Consider the following 21,206-nt stretch of genomic DNA (forward strand, 5'->3'; position numbering starts at 1 on the left):
TGAGGCTTTCTAATCCACCTCGCTATTCCAAGATAACACACAGTCCGCGTGAAGATCAATATAATTATGTGATTGAAGATCTGTACTTTATAAACTCATATTTTGCTTGCAGTCAATCGGTTGCATTTTTCATTTATTAACAAGGGAAATAATCACATTCTTTACCCTCTCAGATACAATGACATTTTCAGTTTGATGGATAAAGTAGGCCTAAAATGGATAAAGTAGGCCCTGTGTAACACTGCCATGTTTAGGCTGCTGTGTGCTCTGTAACAAATAGGTACTTCAAGGAAATAAAAATCATGTATAATGCAAAGGGAGTGGCAGGCCATGGTTCAGTTTAGCCACAGTGCCCCAAGTCTTCTGCAGTCATGCTGTAGTTGTAGATGTACTCTAAGTAGGAGCTTATTATACAGGTTAGAGGAATAGTTATTGTTAAAAAAAAATTATATGATGCTTCTGCACCTTCAGCTCCAGTTTCAGAATTACAGCAGTTAGACATAACACATATGGTAAAAAGCCACAGAATGGACAGTTATTTTAAAGCTTGTAAAGCCTATTAATAAAGAGCTTTTCCATACAATCTCTCAGCCTTTCATACATATATTGTCTCTAGAACTTACGGATAAAGCTGCACCCATAAATAAGACCTGTTCTGGTTTCCTACTCATATTAGTGTTAAGATTAGAATAATAATTTCTTTATAATATAACCCATTATAGATTTGCTACAATTGCACATCTCCAATTTAATAAATCAATTGCTTTATATTCACTATAGCCATTAACAAAAAACTGCCAATAAAAAAACGCGCATTCTGATTGACAATCAAAGAGACCAATGACGACGAGTCATGTAACACGGTGAACCAATGAGAGGGAAGCTGACGATTCAGTGGGATGAGTTTTGTTCTACGATGGCCGCCGCCAGCAGCAGCAATCATTACAGGGAACCCAAATCACAATTCAGTTTAATCTCCAGAGGGAAGATAATGCCTTTAATATCACACTGGACCTTCGCTTTTCTTATTCTTACTGCGAGCCGGTGTTTTGCCGACGATGATCACGAAATGGAGGAGTTTCTGAAGCGGGAGTATTCCCTCTCCAAGCCATACCAAGGTATCTCCTATAACTGTTACTGTAATACTGGTTCACAGGGACAAGCTGAGGGGCGAGGGACAGATGTTTCTAGAATAATGCATTTAGCGGTCAAATAACATGTGCTCCAGCTCTGTTTCATATAATAACTGATCATTTGAACGTTTGCATATCTCAGATAAATATTACTGCTTTGGACATTCAACCAAACAAGACGTTATAGTGTAGGCTATACCATATTTATACCATGTATATTATTAACCATTAAAGACCCTTGTTGTGTCTACTTTTTCTTTTACTTCAATAGATTTCTTAAAGTTGTATTTAATGACAAAGCAGAGCCGTTTTAGTCGCCAGGCTTTGCTCAGTTGTATTGTGCTGTGTCAGCTTTTGTCATAATGATGGCATTGTTGCGGGTGTGCTCAGGTGTGGGATCCTCAGGCTCCTCCCACTGGGAGCTGATGGGGGATGCCATGGTAACCACCGAACAGGTTCGCCTCACACCTGACATGCAAAGCAGGCAGGGGGCAGTATGGAGCCGTATTGTGAGTATATATTGTACATTTACTGGCATATGAAACACTACGGTACCCTGCAACACGAGTATTAGTGTCTTTTAGGGCTACAACTAACAACTACTTATCTGACTCTAACCTAAATGTACACCCTCATTATCTGCTGCACATCGACTGTGACTGGATGAAAACTTCACACATCTAAGATGCCAATCCAAATGCCACCCAACTCAACAGAAGACTTGAATGTCCAACCTGCCATCTCTGTAAAATAAGCCCTAATGCCAGATGTAGCAGGCTGTGACACAGGAACCCTATTCAAAGTTTTGACACAAGACTAGTTTAGATTTGATCTAGTTCAGGTCTGCCTAGAAACTTCTTCCCTCCCGAATCCAAAATATAGGAATCTTTTATTATCCTCTCCGTTCATTGCCCAGTTGTTGGAGCAAACACTATGTATTTCAGTGGCGTGTTTGTGCTTTTAGCCTTGCCATCTGAAGGACTGGGAGATGCAGGTGCACTTTAAGATTCATGGTCAAGGAAAAAAGAACCTGAACGGTGATGGGCTGGCCATTTGGTACACTAAGGAACGAATGCAGAAAGGTAAAAGCTCCATTTACCCAACCTTACCTCTTACCTCAGAGGAGATCTCATCTTTATGAATTATTAACAACCTGTCCTCATATTCTTTCACAGGTCCTGTATTTGGAAATATGGACAACTTCACTGGCTTGGGTGTGTTTGTGGACACGTATCCCAACGAGGAGAAACACTTAGAGGTATGCTGCAGTGGCTGCTTAGATCTCACCTGTTCTGTGAAAGTAAAGCAGGGTTAATGGACCGGTGCTCTTGCAGATTTGTGTAAAGGGGCTGTATTTGTGTTCTTTTGTGCAACCATTTGGAGATAGGCGCAGAAGAAGAGATACACTCCTCGCACACAGGTAACCAGTCTTTGGAACATTTCACCCTAAGCCTGCGTCTATCCACATTATACAGCCTCCACCAGCCCCTGAGCATGCTGACTGAAAACACTGTGTTTGAAATAATAGTGGACTATGTCTGTGCCATGTGTGTTTTTTTCATCCCTGCATGGTTGCTGTGAAGTTACTGTTGGGTCCTAATCAAAATGGTTATAAAAATAAACAAGCCAAAAAGCGGAATATCGTCGACATATAGTCAATATTAATGATACTACAAAAAACTTGATGCAAGTTTGTAAAAGTGAGTTTTTAGGATTCACAATAATGCAGTGTCTTTGAGAAAGCCTGCATGGCCTAATTGCAAAACATCATTGTCTTCTGTAGCCTGGCTCTGTGAAAATGTAATTCATGAGCCAAAAATGTTTCTGCATGTTTCCAGACTTTTCAGCAGCCCCCCTTTGCTGGTGAACCTCATCACCTCTCTTTGCTATAGCAGCGTATGATCATGGACTAACTTCACTTCCTCATCTCTGTCCTCTCCCACTGTGGACCACAAGAGGATCTTCCCCTTCGTCCTGGCCATGGTGGGGAACGGCACCATCAGCTACGACCACGAGCGGGACGGTCGTCCCACGGAGCTGGGCGGCTGCAACGCCATGGTGCGCAACCTCAAACACGACACCTTCCTCTTCATACGATACGTCCGCCGCAGGCTCACGGTGAGAGAGACGCAACGACTCTTCCTATAAAGTGGGTGGGCTGAGTTTGAGCAGCTAATATTCATTTAACTATTATTTATAAAGGGTAGTTTGGCTGAGCATTTACGCTCTTTTACTGCAACAGCCTGTGTACTGTTGCACTGTAAAATAAAATAATGTAACAAGAGCAGATCAGATTAGTAAACAAACAAAATGTAGCCTCTGTTAAAAGAGGCACAGTACAAATATTGAGAATAGTAGTAACTTAAAGTTACTCAGAGGGATGTAAATGTTTTGATTTAAAGGCAGCTATGCGTGTTATTTCACATAAATAAGGAAAAACAAGGGCTGTGGGCAGCAGCACGTTTACACTGTAACTTACATCCCCATTGTCCAGGGTCTATTTCAAGAAGCAGGTTGACTGAATGATCATAATTTTCTTGTGAGAAAATCTATTCAGAGAACTCTGTCAACCTGCTTTTGGGAGCAGATATTTTTATTCTGTGACCTTCTAAAAAGTCTCTGCGGTTTCCCTGATTGCCTCAGGTAATGATAGATATCGACGGGCAGCACGAGTGGAGGGACTGTCTGGACATACCCGGGGTGCGTCTGCCCCAGGGGTATTATTTTGGAGCTTCAGCCATCACTGGAGATCTCTCAGGTAAACAGCTTTCACCTTCCCAAAAGAGCTCACGGGTTAATGGCGACTGTTGCACATCAAGCACCGTTCTTGACTATTTTTAGCCTTATCTCTGTGAACTCGTCACAGACTGATATGCTTACATACACTGCTAGTGCTTGGAATTTCTGTACTCAGAAATACTTGAGTATGATGTGTAATCATGCTGTTGTGCAAATGTGGAATTTTTTTTGTGATACATTGTTTATAATAATCAATGGAAGGCCCCTGTTTTTTGTGATATCTATTATTAGCTGTTATAATATATCTCTATTATTATATGTACAATTGCACTTCTTGATAACTCATCTTTTTTCTCCTCTAGAGTCTTAATTGTTATCTATGAGTTTTTTCTTGTTCTCTACTTGAAATTGTACTTTCTGGTTCTCAATTTACAGATAATCATGATATTATTTCCTTGAAACTCTACCAACTGACGGTGTTTCGCAGTCAAAAGGAAGAGGAAGAGGAGGAGGAAGAGATTACCATACCCAGTGTAGATAACATGGACCTACTCAGATGTAAGTCTTTTTTCTCACCTTCACTGTCTTCCCTCCACCCACCCTCATTATTACCTCACTTCTTTCACTCTAACTTCTCCCTCTGTTTCCTCTCCTCCCAGTGGGCGAGAGTGACGAGGGGATGAGCGGGATAGCCATTTTCTTCACCGTGCTCTTCTCCATGCTGGGCTGCATCTTCCTCATCGTCATCGGCCTGGTGGTGTACAGCCACTGGAACGAGAGCCGGCGCAAGCGCTTCTACTGAGGAAGGGGGGTGAAAGGATAAAGAGGGAAGATGAGCGACTGTGATAAATACTGCGGTCCACGGACCCAACTGCACAAAGATGCTGAGATGCTGCCGTCTGTCGGTCAGCAGAGGGCGGCATCTCAATTTATCCTGAATGAGAGATGGAGTAGATGTTTCACCCGCAACAAAAAAAAGCCATTCTCCAACTTTGCCATCAATAGACCTGAAGCAGTAGGAGGACTTTACACTTGGTCCTCAGCCCCTGCCTGACTCGCACCAACTCGGCCTTACCATCTCCACCTCTGTATGCAGCAGATGTGCAGTACAGTACATGACATGACTTCTTGTGAGCAGCTATGTTTTATTTTTTGTTACTTTTGACAACTATGAAAAGAAAAACCAATCATTTCTAGTTCACTGATGTTGATTTTAATGGCTTTGAGAGATATAAATATGAATATATGATGTGCTCAAGATTTGTTAACTATCTGCAGTATGACTTGAAGTGCTAACCAAATAACACAAAAAACCACTGACGTCATCTTTATCGTAGCTCCTTGCTAAATAGAGATGCAGCTCTTCTCTTCTTTGCAGTAGAAAGGCTCTGTGTACACTATATATTATACTGTATACTGTTCTCCTGTAGTTGCTGTAGTATGCATGACATTTGATGAGATATTTTTTATTGTAGTCTTGGCTACCACTGTTTTTTGTTAAATTATGCTTGACCTTTTTATGCGTGTTTGTGTACAGCGTATGGGAAGTTGACCTCTGCCTCTTCGGTGCATGCACTGATGGCAAAGATTTGGGTGTTTCAGGGAACTGATATTTAATTTCTTTTAAATGGTGTCAATGTTGATTTTCACAAAGTGTTTATTTATATTTTAGCAGCCGTTGTCTCCCCAGATTTAATATATGTGTTTTAGAAAACAGGTCAAATTTCTTGATCAGCTTACAGCAAATACTTCTAAATATATTTAAAATAAGATGCTTTTAGATTGTAGGGAGTCGACCTTTGCACTGGAGGGAGGGTTGGAGGTGGTTAAACAGACTTTTAATGACTACTCATTTATCACAACAGTCTATTTTCCCTGTAACAGACACTTATCTTCTGCACATTGAATACCAGAGTGACTTTTTGTGTGTTTCTTGTGTTAGATGTAAAAAAAAAAAAAACACCACTGATTTTCTGTTTTCAAGTGTGTTAGACAGTGTATGTTCTCTTTGCAGTGAACTCCAGCAACAGACTGGTTTGGCTGCCTCATATGAGATGTTGTTGGCCAGCTGTTGTTGACTCTTCCCCTACATGTTATGGAAATGACTCCAAGCCTCATGTTGACATCATATATTTTTTATGTGGTGCTTTGTTTTTGATTGTGCAATGTACAAGGACTTCCTCTTTTCCAGTTACCACTTTGACAGCCGCCCTACCTTATTTATATTCTGTTTGTTGTTTTGTATGAGAACTGTGTGCCTCATCCATCCATCCAGTGACCCACAAATGACATTTTATCACCATTTCATCTTGTTTCTTTGTCCAGAACTATTTGTATTGCCTCATTAAATACCAAATAGACCTACCCTAACAAAGTTTATGACTTGTGGCAGTAACATACAGATAGTACTTGAAGTGACTGTAGTTGTTCTACATCTATAAGTGAAATCCTCATGTTTCTAGCTTGAGCACAGAGAAAAAGTAAATATATTCTAACAAAGTGCACTACAGAAACCTCACGATCAGACGTTTCTGACTGTCAGTGTGTTGGGGCAACATTAGGTTGTTTGTTATCCTAATTTTTGAATGACATAACATACTGTTGAAAATTTAGACAAACTGCCCGAGGTGCCTCTCACACAGCCATGTGACAGTCCTCCAGATCACATGCCTAGGTGGGGCACCATTGACCCTCTGAAGTGCTCAAGGTCCATCTCTCTTTGAGCACTCGAGGAAGTTTTACAAAGGTTTAAGACAACATACCAGGATGCTGCAAATGGCTACCCATGGTTAAATGGATGAATTCAGAGGATTTTAAGTCAAAATATGGCAGGAGCCGGTCAGTTGAGTGCCACTGTTTGTTTTATTAAAAAAATAAAATACAAATGATGACCCAAAGAGTACACAGCAGACTTTTTACTAAAACCAAAGCATTTTTTAAATCTGTAATTCAGTGCCTTAAAGTTTTTTTTCTTTTTCCACTTTACTCATTTTGGCTTGTTTATAGTTATTAGGAAAACAATGTAGAAAGAGTCTGGTGTGTGTTTGTAGATGCCTGCTTCCTTCTCAAACTAGGGTGTTTCTCATTTTGGCAAAAAAAAAAGTCCACATAGCTCAACCACGGCACCTCCATCTGTTTGGTATTATGTATGGTTGAGACAAAAGTACAGTTTCCTGGTTTCCTGACAGAAACAATCACATTGTGATAATAGGGATATTTTTTTCTTTCACAAGTTCAAAGTCATTCCTCGAGCCTAAATATGCTGGTCTAAATGTAAGCTGACTGTGTTCCATGTTGAGGTCTGTCATATGCATAATATATAAAAATTTAGAAATCGATGGTGTCATAATAACTGTGGATTAAAAGGCAACAGTTAAGTACTCAGTCAGTGAAAAATTCATGAAGATGGAAAAAGAGGAAAAGTTGTTTTAACTGAGAAAACTCGACACACTGAATTAGTGCAACAACAAAAAAAAATCTACAAAGGGATGATAAAGTTACAAAGACCAAAGATACCAAAAGAATTCATCCAACAAAAACAATATATTCAACTTTTTCCATCGGCTTATACAACTTAATAATGTGGTTTAATCCATAAATCAGAAGAAGAAAGTGTGAGTGGTTGAGGAGCCAAACGGGATAAAGCCGAAAAGAGGGAAAAGAACATATAAACTAGAATGGCTTTTTAACTCAAAGCCCCTCAGCTTACACTGAAGCATACATACTCACATCATCATTGAAGTAGCATTACAAGTACATTTTTTTACAAGTTTTTTTTTACATGTACACAGACCAACCAAGGTAAATTACAGTACAGTGCTGAGAGTTATATTGCTTGTACTGGTGCCCACATTTAAATGAAAGAGAAAATGAGAAAGGGGTCGCAGCATGTAACAGTAGGTTTATGTTTTTGCATAGCCTAGTAGAGTAAAGTACAATAAACTACTGAGATGCGTGATGCTGAAATAAAGACCGACAGTAACCATGAAACAACGGCTTTGGCTTTATGAGACTGGTGGGTCAAAAATTTGTTAATTTAAAACTCTAGCACTGCTCGTTTAAAGATGACCCTGAGAGTGGGAAACCAAACAGACCATTGTCATGCCAACAACCACACAAACACACACACGCACGCAGGGAGTGGTGACAACAGCAATGATCCGTGTAGCACGCAGAGATGGCAGCGACTTTGGTAGATTATTCTGTGTGCGCTCTTGCATGGGTGGACGTGCCCTCCCGTTTCCAAGGGTCCACACGCAGAGCCGCAGCTGAGCAAAATAAAACAGCTACAGCATTGGCTACACTTTCTGTTACCAAGACAGAGCCCAGCGGAGAGAGGGTGGAGTCACGGTCCACAGAGATGGAGCAAAAAAAAAAAAGACACTCCTGTCACAACCACACATGCAACTAGTTACATAAGGAAGAATCGTTCTCTTTGGACGGGGAGTGGGGTAGATGGGGGGGGACGTTGCCTCACGCACCTCAGCTGACGTGAACAAAAACCCAAAAAGGCAAAGTTAGAGCCTATAAAACAAACATACAGTCATTTACAATCAGCTATTATTAAATATGAGCACCGCCTCAACGTTAAAAGGACGCCCACATCCAAAACAATAACCACGTTCAGATGGTGGATCTTGGCAACTGTGGCTTGAAATGAATGAACAGCACAGAGCAGACGAATCACTCAATGAAATAGATGGATGTTTGTCCACAGTTGATGACTGATATAGCCCTTAATCTCCGTAAACATGTGAAAACCAGGGAGGCGTAGTTGTTGTTTGGCAATAGGAAAACTATGGACGTCCAGTTCACTCATGCAAAAAAACAAAACAGAACTACCCTTCCCTCTTCGTTCCTCATCCGTGTCCTCTGTTATTTTGTCCACACACGTATACAAATAAGCAAAGCTGCACCTTAGCAAAAAGGTTACAAAGCAATTTCTCACTGGAGTTTATTTTTGTCCTCCAAACACAGATAGGATGAATCACAACGAGACCACAGAAAACTAAAATCAGATTTTTTTTTCTTTCTTATTTTCCTCATGCTTTCAAGTCAGTTAATTTCACAAACTAATTGCAACCAGATCCATGGAACAAAAGGAGTGAGCACAAACTCAACAATCTGGTCTTGACGAATTCCATCAGTGCCACAACTAACTACACACACAGTATTATTTTAAATTCAACACAACCACCCCTCAGATACAAAATCAATGTTAAGTACAACTCTACAGAGCATGTGACAGTTTAAATCTTGTGGCTTTGAAATGTTTATAAACCACATCCTTTTCGAGTGCACTTTCTCAGAACAAGATCAGACGCAATTTTCTGTTGATACAAAAGTGCTTCCCTGCTCTGAAGCAGTCATGCTTGGAACAACACAAATACTACCATTCAAAAAGAAATCCAGGACAAACCCACTTCACTACATCTACTCTAATAAGGCAGTAGCGCATCTGTTTCTGCATACAGAGGCTATATTTTATTGTGCAGCTCCATAATCAAGACATTTGCTCTCTAGAGATGCAGCAAGGCAGCTTGAGGTGTGTTGGTCAAAAAATGTCTTAAATTACTTATGCTAATGGACTAGTTTAACAGCTCCTCTCAAAAGGTCATTGTCACGTTAGTATAGCTTCATATTTACACACATGCTCAACTAGACGACACAAAGACTGCAAACACTAGCACTGCAGAAGTGGCTGACAGCAATCGTCTTTCAATTTAAGCCTCGCGCAGCTGTGTGTTCATTTTGTTACACTCTCTTGAGTTCACATACTCGGTGCGCTGGCCCCCTTGTATGGTTTCCCCACATTTCAGCCACAACATTAAGTGTTCTATCTCAGGTGGTAGAGCACAGAAACAAGAAACACAACCACAACCAGAACAGAGCTCTGGGCTGCTGCTAGTTGGTGGAAAGAGGAAACATTTTCATAGGCTGCATGGGTCCCAAAATGACACACATTTATGCGCAGAACCCAGCGTGGAGACAGTTTAGGGCATTTATACTTTTGATTAATTTTTCTACATCACAGAATATTCCACCCTGGAGTTTCACATCAAAGGCCAATCAGGAGCAGTACTTTGTGAGCGTGTGCTTATGTGAAGCAGAATGACCGAACAGAGTCTCTACACTGTGCCCATTTTGTCACACAATATCAGAGCAGACAAATGGCAAAAAAAAAAAAAGTTGTTTAACATTGTTCCAAACTAAATTCTCAATGACACATTTACTGACTTATCAGTTACTGCTTGTCTTGCACAGACTTTAACCTTTTAACAAATAACGGTTTTTGTTTTGTGGTTGTTTTCCTATCAGACAACGCCCAGCTCAACTGCTGTGCTTTGAATACATACTGTACAGTATTACTGGGCAAGCAACATGCAAGGCAGAGCAGCATGCAGTTAATCACAATAGATTCTGCAGCTGTGCCATCACTGACTAGGACCGCAGAGCAGAGCCTGCATCCACCTCGACTGTCTCATGCGCCCGCTCTCTGCTGCCAATGGAAAATACCACTGCAAATCCCTCACACTGCCAAGAGCTACAGGGGCCACAGAGAGCCAAGACAGCACCAGCTAGCTAGCTAACAGTGCTGCGTAACAGCATAGCACAGCTCACATAATGAACTAGATCCAACTGGTCAACTCCAGTCTATTTCTTTACCCCAGCATCTGGGTACGGAGTTGTGTAGCCTCTGTAGCCCACTATCTTTTTGACAAACAGATGAGCAAAGCTAGCTGCACAACCACTAGAAATTGCTAATTAACTCAAATATAAAACACAGAAATTCATGCCTCATGCAAAAAAAAAAAACCCAGTGCTTTCATTTGTTAATCCACCTCAGCGCTGAGTACGTATTAAAACCAGGTACTACAGCACTTTAAACATATACACACACACAACCCTTCCCTACTGCACTAAAACACCCACTCATTTGTACGCAGTCTAGCAGCCCCCGTCAGGAGCTTTGTTGCAATTAATGGTGATACCTGTGGCATTTACTGAAGCACAGCTGGTTATGAAATGAAAAAACAAAAGCGAGTACATCCATCGCTATTAACATCAAAACTATATACTGAGCAATACACTCACTCATAACGCTAACATAGAGCCACCACAAGGCTTTTTATTGGTTAAAAAATGTCGGTGGCATAGCCCTCTTGGCATTTACTGACAATTAAATGCAGTCAGAAACTGAAGTGGGGAGATAACATGCACACAATCAATAAGTCATAAAAAGCTGATCACTCCTTACCCACAGTCATGCTAATTGGTGACCACAGAGCTGTGGAGACCACAGTCTGGATATCAAGGGGGGGGGTTGTACAACATTTAAAACCCAGAGGCCAAACAAAAACCCCCCAGCTCTTTTCTGAAGCTGCCTCTGCTATTTATGGGTGTTTAGTCTGATAGTTTACCCCCCAATCAAGATGCTTAAACATCCCACAGACCAGAGGACAAGAGACGCTGGTTACCATGACCTCAGAGCTGACATCACCATGCAGCTGTTCCCTAGATTTCACAGCACTCTCTTAAACACACACAGCTTTGGGGGAAAAAAAACAAAATGTGTGCTCTGGTCAATTCATCCAGTAACAGCTTAAGTTTTCAAGAGGGTTGTTTATGACTTCTCTGCTTAGCTGTAGCGTGGGGACAGGGGGAGAAATGTTGTTGACCGTGTTGGTATGCTCCTAACCGACATCCCACCGGAAATGTTTTGACCAAGGAGAGCAGCGAGACAGAAACGGAAACATGATGGCAGTGCTGAAGGAGAGGGTAGGACCAAGGCGAACAGTCAATTCTGATTTCTGTCACAATCAATTGCTGCTTTCTTGCTAGCCAGTGACGTTCTCTCACTTAAAACTAAGAAAAAAAACATACCAAATGGAGCATCAACATGTGTTTGCTGGTTTCCCCACTAAGGAAAGGCAAAGCAAAAACAGATTAAGCCAGGAGTTTGTCCACATAATGTGTTGTTCATCATTCCTAATCGGGAGCCGTTAAAGATTAGTTATCATCATCATCTTAACGTCATGCCTATGTGTTAGTTCAAAGAATTAAAACACAGACAGTGCCTGTGGTCGATGATGATGGCAACAGTTATCTCATATCATGAGTGAAAGCCACACTGATTGGCTGGTTAGTTACGCTGTGGATCACACCATGTGGTCTCCAGTGCTGGTGCTGGCGGTCTGGCTGGTCAATTCAGATGCATGCTCCTTCTGATTGAAGGGTTGCTGCTGGCTTCCGGAGCAGCAGTCCCCGCTGGTGACCTTACACATCCTGTGCTCCTCATCACTCTCCTCCTCAAGCCCTGAGCCCTCATCTACATCCAACTGGCAGACGCAAACCTCAATCCCAGAGTCGCCAGTCACGTGCCGGCGCCGAGTGACGAGTTCCTCGTCCTCCTCCGCTGCCATCAGCGAAGCCTCCACGTTCTCCTCCTCCAGACACTGCGCTTGGACCGGCATCAACACCGCTTCCTGTTCTGGTGATGAGGCCAGGGCCTCTCTGCTCATCCCCGGGTCCGCCTCGGCAAGGGGTTGTGGCGCTGAGGCGCCATCTGGCTGGCGCAGTTGTGGAGGGAGTGCTGGAACAGTCTCAGGAGGGTTTTCAGAATAAGGGGGGGGTGGTGTTGGGGGGTGGCCTACTACCTCTTCATAGTCAGGAAGTTTGCAGTCGTTCCAGAACCCTGAAAGTCAGCAAATACACGAGCTTTAGCTTTCCAGCTATCATCCCCATAAAGACAATCGCACCACCATGGAGAGCTGCACATGGGTCCAGCTTCTCAGGTGTTCATTTGCACTGCTTTTCTTATTCCTCTTAGAATATTTAACCAAATATCTTTATGTATTGGACTGCTGGTTGGACAAAACAAGCAGTCTGATTACATCAAATTGAGCTTTAGGAAATTGTAATGTTGTTTTGTGGAGTAAACAATGAATTATCAGTGATGATAACTGGTTAGTTGTAGCCCTACTTCCATCCTAATTATTCTAAGATGGTGTTAAATAGGCTAACCAATTTCACAAATGACCTATTTTGCAACTTTGTACTGATTTGTTAGTGTTCTGTAAAGACAATGTTACATTATCCTGTGCCCCTGATTTCATCTCTTGCTTCAGTCAGGATCTCTAGTTTTTCGGTTTTACAATTTCTAAGTCATCCTAGAGAAGCGCATCAACATCAGCTGTATTTTGCAAACGATGTGGTTTCCTTTGCTAGGGACTTCTAACATTACACAAGTGGCGTGGAGGGATGGAGGTTGTGCAACCACTTCATTAATGGCTAATCTAATATATCATGGTCTACATTTTCATGTTCCTACTAAGGATCAACTTTCTCATATCCTAAAACTTAATCTAACCACCCTTGAGAGCACTCACTGGGATTCAAATAAAACCTTAGACCATAGACAATTACACTGTAATTTGTGGATCACTTTCTAAACATATTATATATGTCTCTCTTGTCTATTTCACAAAACAGCACGAGACATGAATACCATCTTTGACGATACATTTAAATGGAGATACATTTAAAGAGGGCTAACATGTACTCATCAGGGTTTGTGGTTTCAATTTACAATGTTGGAGGTCATGCTTTAGAAAGTTAAACAAACATACCCAAAAAGTATCTGGAAATATTACTATGTTCCCTGTGATATCCTGTGGGAAGAGTTACAAGAGTACGTGTTGCCGGGGTCTCTGTCACTGTCTGTGTATGCTCCCAGATAAGAGTTGTGTTCACATTCTTGACATGAAGTCAAGCACGCTCACTGTGGGCCTCAGAGTCTGACAAGTGTGCACCTTGTCCCACTCTTGTTTGTGACATTAGTGGACACGATATCAAGTTTCGGCGAAGGTACAGGGTGACCACTGACATTAGGGCAGCATCTCCGTTGTCTACTATCCCTGTAGCAGCATCAGACCATGATCTCCAAGATACATTCGGACAATTTGCAGCGCAGTATAACAAGATCGGGGCAGGGATCAGCACCTCCAATTCTAAGGTGACAAACCCCCATCAGTAAAAGGAGAACAGCTGCTCCAAGTAGAGTTCAGGTATCTTGTGGGTCTGTAGACAAATCTTGCGGGTCAGAGTGCTGCAATGCTGATGCTGTAAAAGACCTTGGTGGTGGAGAGAGCAAAGTTCAAAGTCCTAACACTTACCTATGGACTTAAGGTTTGAGTAGCGCTCAAAAGAATAATTCTGTATTGGGTGGCCTCATTTTGTCTGATAAATCGACGAATAAAGGTATCCAAGATGACTGTATCAAGATGCGGCTCTGCACTGAAACAGGGGAAACCTCAGGGCAAACCCAGCAGAGTCTTTGAGAAACCATAGGAAGTGCTGGAGGAAGTTACTTTAGAAAAGATTATGTGGGCCTCTGTACTTGCACCACCAAAACCCTATCTGTAGATCCTAATCAGTATTCAGCATACAGCTACCCATCTGAGGGTGCCCTTTCCATCTGATGGAGTGGGCACGCAACAATTGTCAAAGTTTTTGAGAAACTCACAGCCTACACATAAAACCATAAGATGACGCACAATCTAGAATTTCAAAACAACAGAAATTTGAAAAAAAATAAAATAAAAAAGAGTATATTCACTGCTGAATTCTGGAGGGAATTTTAGAGAGGCAACTCACTTAGATTGAGTGGTGGAGGGGAAATGAAGGAGCTAGAGGCCCCTTGGTAGGCCATGAGGCTGATCTCACGTTGACGCTGCTCCTGCTGCAAGCGCATCTTAACCCTCCGGTGTCGGTAGGCACAGCAGCAACTCAGCATAATGATCAGGGTCCATACTAACCAAAACCCTAAGAAAGGGAAGAGAGTCAATGTAGTCTTCTCATTATCTAATCATATCTGATCTAACTAACCACCGCTTTGCCTGATTCTATACAAGAAAAAGGTGGTAACTCCATGACTGGTTGTAAAATTACAGGTTTTTTAAAATTAATTTTTAATTTTTTAATTTTACTGCACCAAATTTAATGTGGTGTCTTAAGATTGATATGGCATCGCTAAAATATTTAGCTATTTAAAGCCATCTTCTTTGTACTTATATGAGTATTGGGCTTCAAATGTCATTGTAAATCAATCCTCAATTGAGGGCTGAATTCTTATTTACTTTTCAGTACATGTTGGCGCATTTGAAAACTTCACAGTGAAAGTGAAACTAATTTGAGAATGAAACAACACACATCAAACAAAACCAATCTTAAGAGTTAAATCTCCAAAAAAGAGGGAGGAAAAGGACAACAGGGGGGTAAACAAACGTACAGTGTGTTATTTATCAGAATCTGATAGCTGCAAAAAAAGAAAAAACTGTTCAATCAATTGTTCTTACACCAGAGCTCATAGTAGTAGGTGCAACACTCCGTCTCTCCACAGCAGTACCCCATCTCACAGCGGTACTGTTCGTTGTTTACCCCAAAACAGAACTCCTTCCCCTTAAACACACACAAGAGGTACACAAAGTGACGGTTTGTGTCAATACACAGTAACACAAGTAAACAAGAAAATGCACAACATAAACTGACCTATTTATTTGTCACTTCAGTGTCATTTATTGTGTTTGCACGTTTCTGTGCTATTTTCCTGTGCTGTAGCATTTGTATTTCATACAGGCAATTACACTTAATAGTTAAAATCATATTTAGATTTTAATTCGACAAGACCCCCAGGCAAGGTTACAGCTGAAAGTTGTCGACTGTGCAGTACAATCAAAACATGTATCAAAACAATACAGATACAAAACAGAATCACCAAAAAGGAGAGGGTTAGTAAAACAGAATAATGGGTCCAATCAATAACCAAAACAGAGTCAGAGGCATTTTAAGAGTACCAAAACGTCTCACCAAGGGCCTTACATTCAAAGACATTTGGTTATGTTTAAGTGAATTACATTTTTTCAGAGCAACCCGTATTAAAAGAACGACGCTACCGTTATACTGTCCAACGATGTCAGTGTAAATGTGTAGATAAACGGTTTAGGTACCATTGTGAGGATTCATCTCGCTCTTAGGCTTTTCTGATTAGAGAGTAAGTAGTGATTTCATCTGGAAAGCAAACTGGTCAAACTGAGGCTGGCTTCCCTGTCCGCTGAGTCAAAACCAACAACTATGAATAAACACGTCAATTTGCCGGGTACCAGTTAGCAACGGCTAATGTTCATCTTGATACCGTAGATTCAAACTGTAAAATTTGGATAATAAAACACGTCTAGGTCGTGTTTCGAGTTACAACTTAAATCTTCTAGTGAGTTAACGGTCGAAATATAAATAAAAACTTTGACCAACTGACGTCATCCTCGGTATACAGTAGCGAACCGTGCCCAGTTTCCTTTGTGGAGGAGACAAAAGGGATCGACAGAAGGCCTTCGCCCAGCCCAGGAGCCGCGGCCTCGGCTAGAACCGTCTGCCGACCCCGGGAGCGCTAGCTGTGGCTTACCTGCACCAGACAAGTCCCGGTACAAAGAAGACCTACAATGGATCCCAGTGCTTTCTGCGGCATCTTTCTGGGTTTTCGGCCGTTAACACGACGGGAATCATATAGCAGTCAGTCGAATCGACGACTTGACGATGTGACTGCAGGTGTCGGTCGCTAGTTAACACTTCAGCCTGTAGCACTCAGACATGTTTTTGTTGTTCCTTGACTCAGACACAGCTCTGGTAGTAATATGAAATGGAGACGGCTGTTGAACTGTAGAGGGCGCTGTGTACGCGTGTGTGAAAACACATGATTTCACATAATACAGGTTCAAGTTCAAAGCGGAAGCTACCACTTAAAACATAGAGCCTTGTTGCACAAAGTTATTTTCATAGTAAATCATTTAATTTGTCATTTATTTCAGATAACGTCATCACTCACTTAGAACAATAATCCACACATTTATTCATTTATAACACTCAAAATGTAAAGATCTCAATGTCAGACATTAAATAATATGTGAGAATATAGGTCAGTGTAGTTTTTAACGGTTTGTGGCAACAAAATTTGGAACAACATAACAAATAGTATTGCAGTTTTATAGTGATTAATCGATTCATCAAATAATTGGGGGGGGAAATAATCGACTGATTTTCGGTGTTGTGCGAGAAACGCTCAGCTGTCACGTAAACTTACGCTGACGTCACGGTTGCCTTGGCAACAGAACAGCTGTTGAACCAAGAAACATGGTCAGGGAGATGTTAATCCACTCAGCCTGACCACGGTCCACAACACCAACACCTGAGGGAGACATGGTGAGTTATCATGATTCACTGCCATAGCAGCTTTGGAATTACACAAAGAAATGATAGATAGGTGATGTGTGATACTGGAAACTGGCTAAGTCTGTAGTCAATAGTAGATGACCAGTCAATGGGACACCTAGTTAGGATGGCTAACATACTGCTTCAGGTTTTAGAAAGTTAGTGACTAAATCGTAAACAAGAGGTTAATACTGAGACTGAAGATGATAATACGAGTTGTCACTGAAAATATCTGTTTCTGTATTCCTGCATTTAGTGAGTTGTAGTTGGTTTAATACAACAATTCACATTTCATTTCAGTGCAGTTAAGAAACTATAATTTATTTATATATTTAAACAGAGGTTACAAGGTGCATTACATGAGAAAGAAAAGTGAAAGAAAGGGAGACAACAGCCCATACAAAACAAGAATTCAAAGTGTACAAACCACAAATGATAGAATTATGAAATTAAGAAAAGGCCAAGGAGAACAAGTGAGTTATAAGACTGTTTTTAAAGATGTGCACTGACATGTGCTGAAAAGATTACAGTATGTTGACAGGGAATCTGCTGAAAATCATTTGACTCCAGTTTGGACACAGTACATATTTTACAGGTCAGGTCAGACAGAACACACTGCCAGGTAAATAGGTTGAGCCAAAGCCTTCCTTACCACCTTCTGGACACAAGCCACTCACTGTGTACATGCCTGATCTGGGCTGACCAATGAGAGCTTTTGGCCTGCTACATGTGTAGGTCACTGCAAGTGGCTAACCGCTAAATCCTAACGCTAAAGATGACTCTAGGGTGAGTGTTAAACCGTCTGTAAACGCTCCGTTTTGTTCTTCTGCCAAACATTTCCACCAGGCTGACCTCAAATGACTGGTGCAGACTGCCAGCTGCTTTATCCAAGCCTTTACCTGGTACAGCCAAGGCAATACAGTGAGAAAACGCTTGCAGGTTTCCTTATGTAATCTTGGAACCTGCTGTTGAGGCTCATCACCTCTAACTCGTACTCTGACCCACCTGTAGGGCCTGTTGTCCATTCTTCGGAGGCTGAAGCAGTCTCCAGAGCAGGAGGTGCGCTTACTGTTGTTGGGTCTGGACAACGCTGGCAAGACCACTCTACTGAAACAGCTGGCAGCTGAAGATATCAGCCACATCACCCCTACCCAAGTATATGCACACTGTCTTTCAAATCAAATAGCTTCTTCACACTCACACATCTTCACATAGATATCTGTTTTTAATCAACCTTAAGCACCCGTGTTCTCTTTGAACAGGGTTTCAATATAAAGAGTGTTCAGTCCTCTGGCTTCAAGTTGAATGTTTGGGACATTGGAGGTCAGCGCAAGATCCGCCCCTACTGGAGGAACTATTTCGAAAACACAGATGTGCTGGTAGATTCTGTTTGATGTGTTTGTGCTGCTTTGTCACAATCACCAAATCCACAGATTAATAGTCTTCAGTATTTTATATATATTAAAATCAGTTTGTTAATATCTTTGACCATATTGTTTGCAGATCTATGTGATTGACAGCTCAGACAAGAAAAGGCTTGAAGAGACAAGTCTGGTGAGACGCAGTTTACATTCTCTTTAAAGAAATGTGATTTTCATTGTCTATAAATTCTCATTCTCTCACACAATTTCCTGATGATATTAGATGCACTTAAAGCCAAATGTCATTAGAGTAATTCAGTTTTCTGACCTCGACGGTTGATTATGTGACTGTTTACACTTGTGTGTCTGATCCTCCAGGAGCTGGCTGAGTTGCTGGAGGAGGAGAAGCTTGCTGCCGTGCCACTGCTAATCTTTGCCAACAAGCAGGATCTGATGACAGCCACGCCAGCCTCAGAGTTGGCAGAATGTCTCAATCTGCACACTATCCGGGATCGCATGTGGCAGGTCCAGGCCTGCTCAGCGCTTACTGCTGAGGGAGTCCAGGTGAATACAGCGCACAGTCAGCAAATACACAACATGCATTCAGTGGAGAGGGTTGAGGCTGCAGGAAGTGAGAGCGGCTTTGTGGTCAGTTTGAGAAATCACAGAGTATTTTCATTGACTACTTTACTCAGGTTTACATATTAACAAAAGCCTTTTTACTGTATACAGGACAGACCAAGTGATTAACATTTCTGTTTACCATCTCTCGATCATCTAAACTTGCTCAAATTACACATACTATTTATACAATTGCCCATATTAGAGGTCTGAAGTTAAGCATGTTATCATCTCTATAACATTAAAGATTCTTTGCTGCTGTGGCTCCACCATATGTATTCAAATGGTTCAGCCTCATACCACCACATCATCACCAGCTGCTACAAGTGTGGCAGTCAGCACATTGCATATCATCATTCTGCCTTAATTTCATGCCTAATTTTACCAGTCAGAATTAATTAGGGGGCAAAGACACTGTTACTGTGCAGCTGTCTTCTTCCTCTCTCTTTGCTAGAAGAGGATGTTCAAACAACTATATAAGCTTACTATTACGCTCATGTCATTTTCATCTCACTAATTCTTTACAGCACAATTACATTGTCTGTTTATTGTTGTTCTTCTTCCAGGATGGTATGACCTGGGTTTGCAGAAATATATCATTTCGGAAGAAATAATTCCAGAAGCAAAAGATCCTTGAAGAGTTACAGTCGCACTTTACATTTGACCTATCCAGTCATTTTATGGCCAGGACAAGTAGGTGACAGATTGTGTTTTGTTTTTTTGATTTTTTCTAATGATTTTATTTTTGCCACACTGTCTTCACTTGGAATTACGAAAAACATGTAGAAACTGTCAGTACAGTGATTCCACACATTAACCTCTTTCCCCTTATAAATGTAAATCATGAAATGTAAATACTGTATAAAGGCTGTTTTATTCAAATTGCTGTTTGTGCAAATTTTTTTGTAATGTGGCACTTTTAATGCTCAGGTATGTAGACACTGAATAAACAATAAGTATTTTGTGTGCAGGGTGTATGACTGGTAGGTGTTGCAGGCCTGTGAGTCTCCCAAGTCAAAGCTAGAGGGCAGCCTTGCACTAGCAATGTCTTTCACAGCCTAATATCCAATTAGTAAATTCTCCACTCTCCATCATCGATGTGGCAACCTTTGCCATATTTGATTTGTTCATTCATAATCATTATTTTTCTTTACTCGATACTACATCCTCTATTGCCAAAGTCTTTTTTAAATATGTTGTTGAGACGATTCTACACCATACACAAAGCAGACATTAATTAACAATAATTTGTCATGAGACACTTCAACAGTTTGCTCATTATTTTTTTTTAAATTACTGATATTTTATCAATTTGGGCTTTAAAAAGGAGCAAACAATAAGGAAAAATCATTCAGAGAAACAGGAGGAAGAAAAAAAAACAGAACTGCTTACAGCCACGCTCTGTTCTGCTCAGGTACAAAGGTACATGCAGAAAATGACCATAAAACACAAACACTTGCACATACACACCTCAACACATCTTGCTCGCATACACAATAAACCATACAGAAACACCTTGGCCATTCAATTACTCAACTTCTCACCTTGTTCACCATGATTTACCACAAGGCAATTGCATTTTCTGTCTATTTTTCTATTTTGTCTTTTGCAGCACATTTGCCACAAACCCCACTAATCTGAACTGGCCGAGTGCTCCGTGGTGGTCCTATAGGGCATTTACATACAAACCTTTTCCAGGACTAATAGCTCTTCAATACAATTTGCATTTATATAGCCCCCTTCATACTAACATGATTTGGAGCCTTTGCCCATGATAAAAATAAACCTCCTCCTTTGGCCTTGAGTTACTGCCCTGCTGCTGCTGCTGCTGTTGTGTGCATGTGTGTGTCCCTCTCTGTATGTAAGGTTGGCTGATTTTAATATGTCAGAGCTGCTTGATCCTCCGATAGAGGCTGAAACAAGTGCAGAAAGCCTCATAATGATTCAGCTGTCAGTGTGGGCTGTTTTCTCTGCTATACAGTACATTTGAATATTGTTGATACAGCAGTGAGGGACACTCGACCAGGGGCAAAGAGTCACAAGATAAATAATAAGCCATAACGGATCTTCTTAAACAAACTAAAAAAGG

The 21,206-nt window shown here is 41.2% G+C and overlaps 3 protein-coding genes across 4 annotated transcripts; 2 read left to right on the forward strand and 1 right to left on the reverse strand.

Annotated features, from left to right (window-relative positions):
• Positions 1-510: 510 nt before the first annotated feature.
• lman2la (lectin, mannose-binding 2-like a) lies at positions 511-7,766 on the forward strand. Of its 2 annotated transcripts, XM_018662893.2 has the most exons (9): positions 511-1,118; positions 1,524-1,642; positions 2,098-2,215; positions 2,309-2,391; positions 2,521-2,553; positions 3,090-3,251; positions 3,777-3,891; positions 4,308-4,430; positions 4,532-7,766. In XM_018662893.2, exons 1-9 carry the CDS (start codon positions 872-874, stop codon positions 4,672-4,674), a joined length of 1,143 nt encoding a protein of 380 aa, XP_018518409.1. In that variant the 5' UTR covers positions 511-871; the 3' UTR covers positions 4,675-7,766. The 2 variants fall into 2 exon arrangements, with proteins under 2 accessions (XP_018518409.1, XP_018518410.1); XM_018662894.2 differs by lacking the exon at positions 2,521-2,553 and having other exon boundaries at positions 512-1,118.
• Positions 6,716-16,549, reverse strand: wbp1 (WW domain binding protein 1). Its single transcript, XM_018662895.2, has 4 exons — positions 16,333-16,549; positions 15,230-15,332; positions 14,529-14,696; positions 6,716-12,567 (listed from the first exon to the last, which is right to left on the reverse strand). Exons 1-4 carry the CDS (start codon positions 16,393-16,395, stop codon positions 12,032-12,034), a joined length of 870 nt encoding a protein of 289 aa, XP_018518411.1. The 5' UTR covers positions 16,396-16,549; the 3' UTR covers positions 6,716-12,031.
• A 211-nt stretch (positions 16,550-16,760) lies between these two features.
• Positions 16,761-20,078, forward strand: LOC108874441 (ADP-ribosylation factor-like protein 3). Its single transcript, XM_018662897.2, has 6 exons — positions 16,761-17,126; positions 18,147-18,290; positions 18,398-18,514; positions 18,639-18,689; positions 18,875-19,060; positions 19,684-20,078. Exons 1-6 carry the CDS (start codon positions 17,124-17,126, stop codon positions 19,729-19,731), a joined length of 549 nt encoding a protein of 182 aa, XP_018518413.1. The 5' UTR covers positions 16,761-17,123; the 3' UTR covers positions 19,732-20,078.
• Positions 20,079-21,206: the final 1,128 nt, after the last annotated feature.

The sequence above is a fragment of the Lates calcarifer genome, linkage group LG9 (genome assembly GCF_001640805.2).
Source record: "Lates calcarifer isolate ASB-BC8 linkage group LG9, TLL_Latcal_v3, whole genome shotgun sequence".
Taxonomy (NCBI): Eukaryota; Metazoa; Chordata; class Actinopteri; family Centropomidae; genus Lates; species Lates calcarifer.

What these genes read in the sequence shown, in the direction of transcription:
- wbp1 (XM_018662895.2), bottom strand. Translation starts at nt 16,395, where the DNA reads ATGCCGCAGAAAGCACTGGGATCCATTGTAGGTCTTCTTTGTACCGGG. An exon ending in CCGGGACTTGTCTGGTGCAG is followed by an intron (nt 15,333 to 16,332) that starts GTAAGCCACAGC and finishes TGTGTGTTTAAG; the next exon opens with GGGAAGGAGTTCTGTTTTGG. An exon ending in CCCTCCACCACTCAATCTAA is followed by an intron (nt 12,568 to 14,528) that starts GTGAGTTGCCTC and finishes GCTGACTTTCAG; the next exon opens with GGTTCTGGAACGACTGCAAA.
- LOC108874441 (XM_018662897.2), top strand. An exon ending in GGCTTGAAGAGACAAGTCTG is followed by an intron (nt 18,690 to 18,874) that starts GTGAGACGCAGT and finishes CTGATCCTCCAG; the next exon opens with GAGCTGGCTGAGTTGCTGGA. An exon ending in TTACTGCTGAGGGAGTCCAG is followed by an intron (nt 19,061 to 19,683) that starts GTGAATACAGCG and finishes TTCTTCTTCCAG; the next exon opens with GATGGTATGACCTGGGTTTG.
- lman2la (XM_018662893.2), top strand. Translation starts at nt 872, where the DNA reads ATGAGAGGGAAGCTGACGATTCAGTGGGATGAGTTTTGTTCTACGATG. An exon ending in GGGCAGTATGGAGCCGTATT is followed by an intron (nt 1,643 to 2,097) that starts GTGAGTATATAT and finishes TTGTGCTTTTAG; the next exon opens with CCTTGCCATCTGAAGGACTG. An exon ending in GATACACTCCTCGCACACAG is followed by an intron (nt 2,554 to 3,089) that starts GTAACCAGTCTT and finishes GTGGACCACAAG; the next exon opens with AGGATCTTCCCCTTCGTCCT.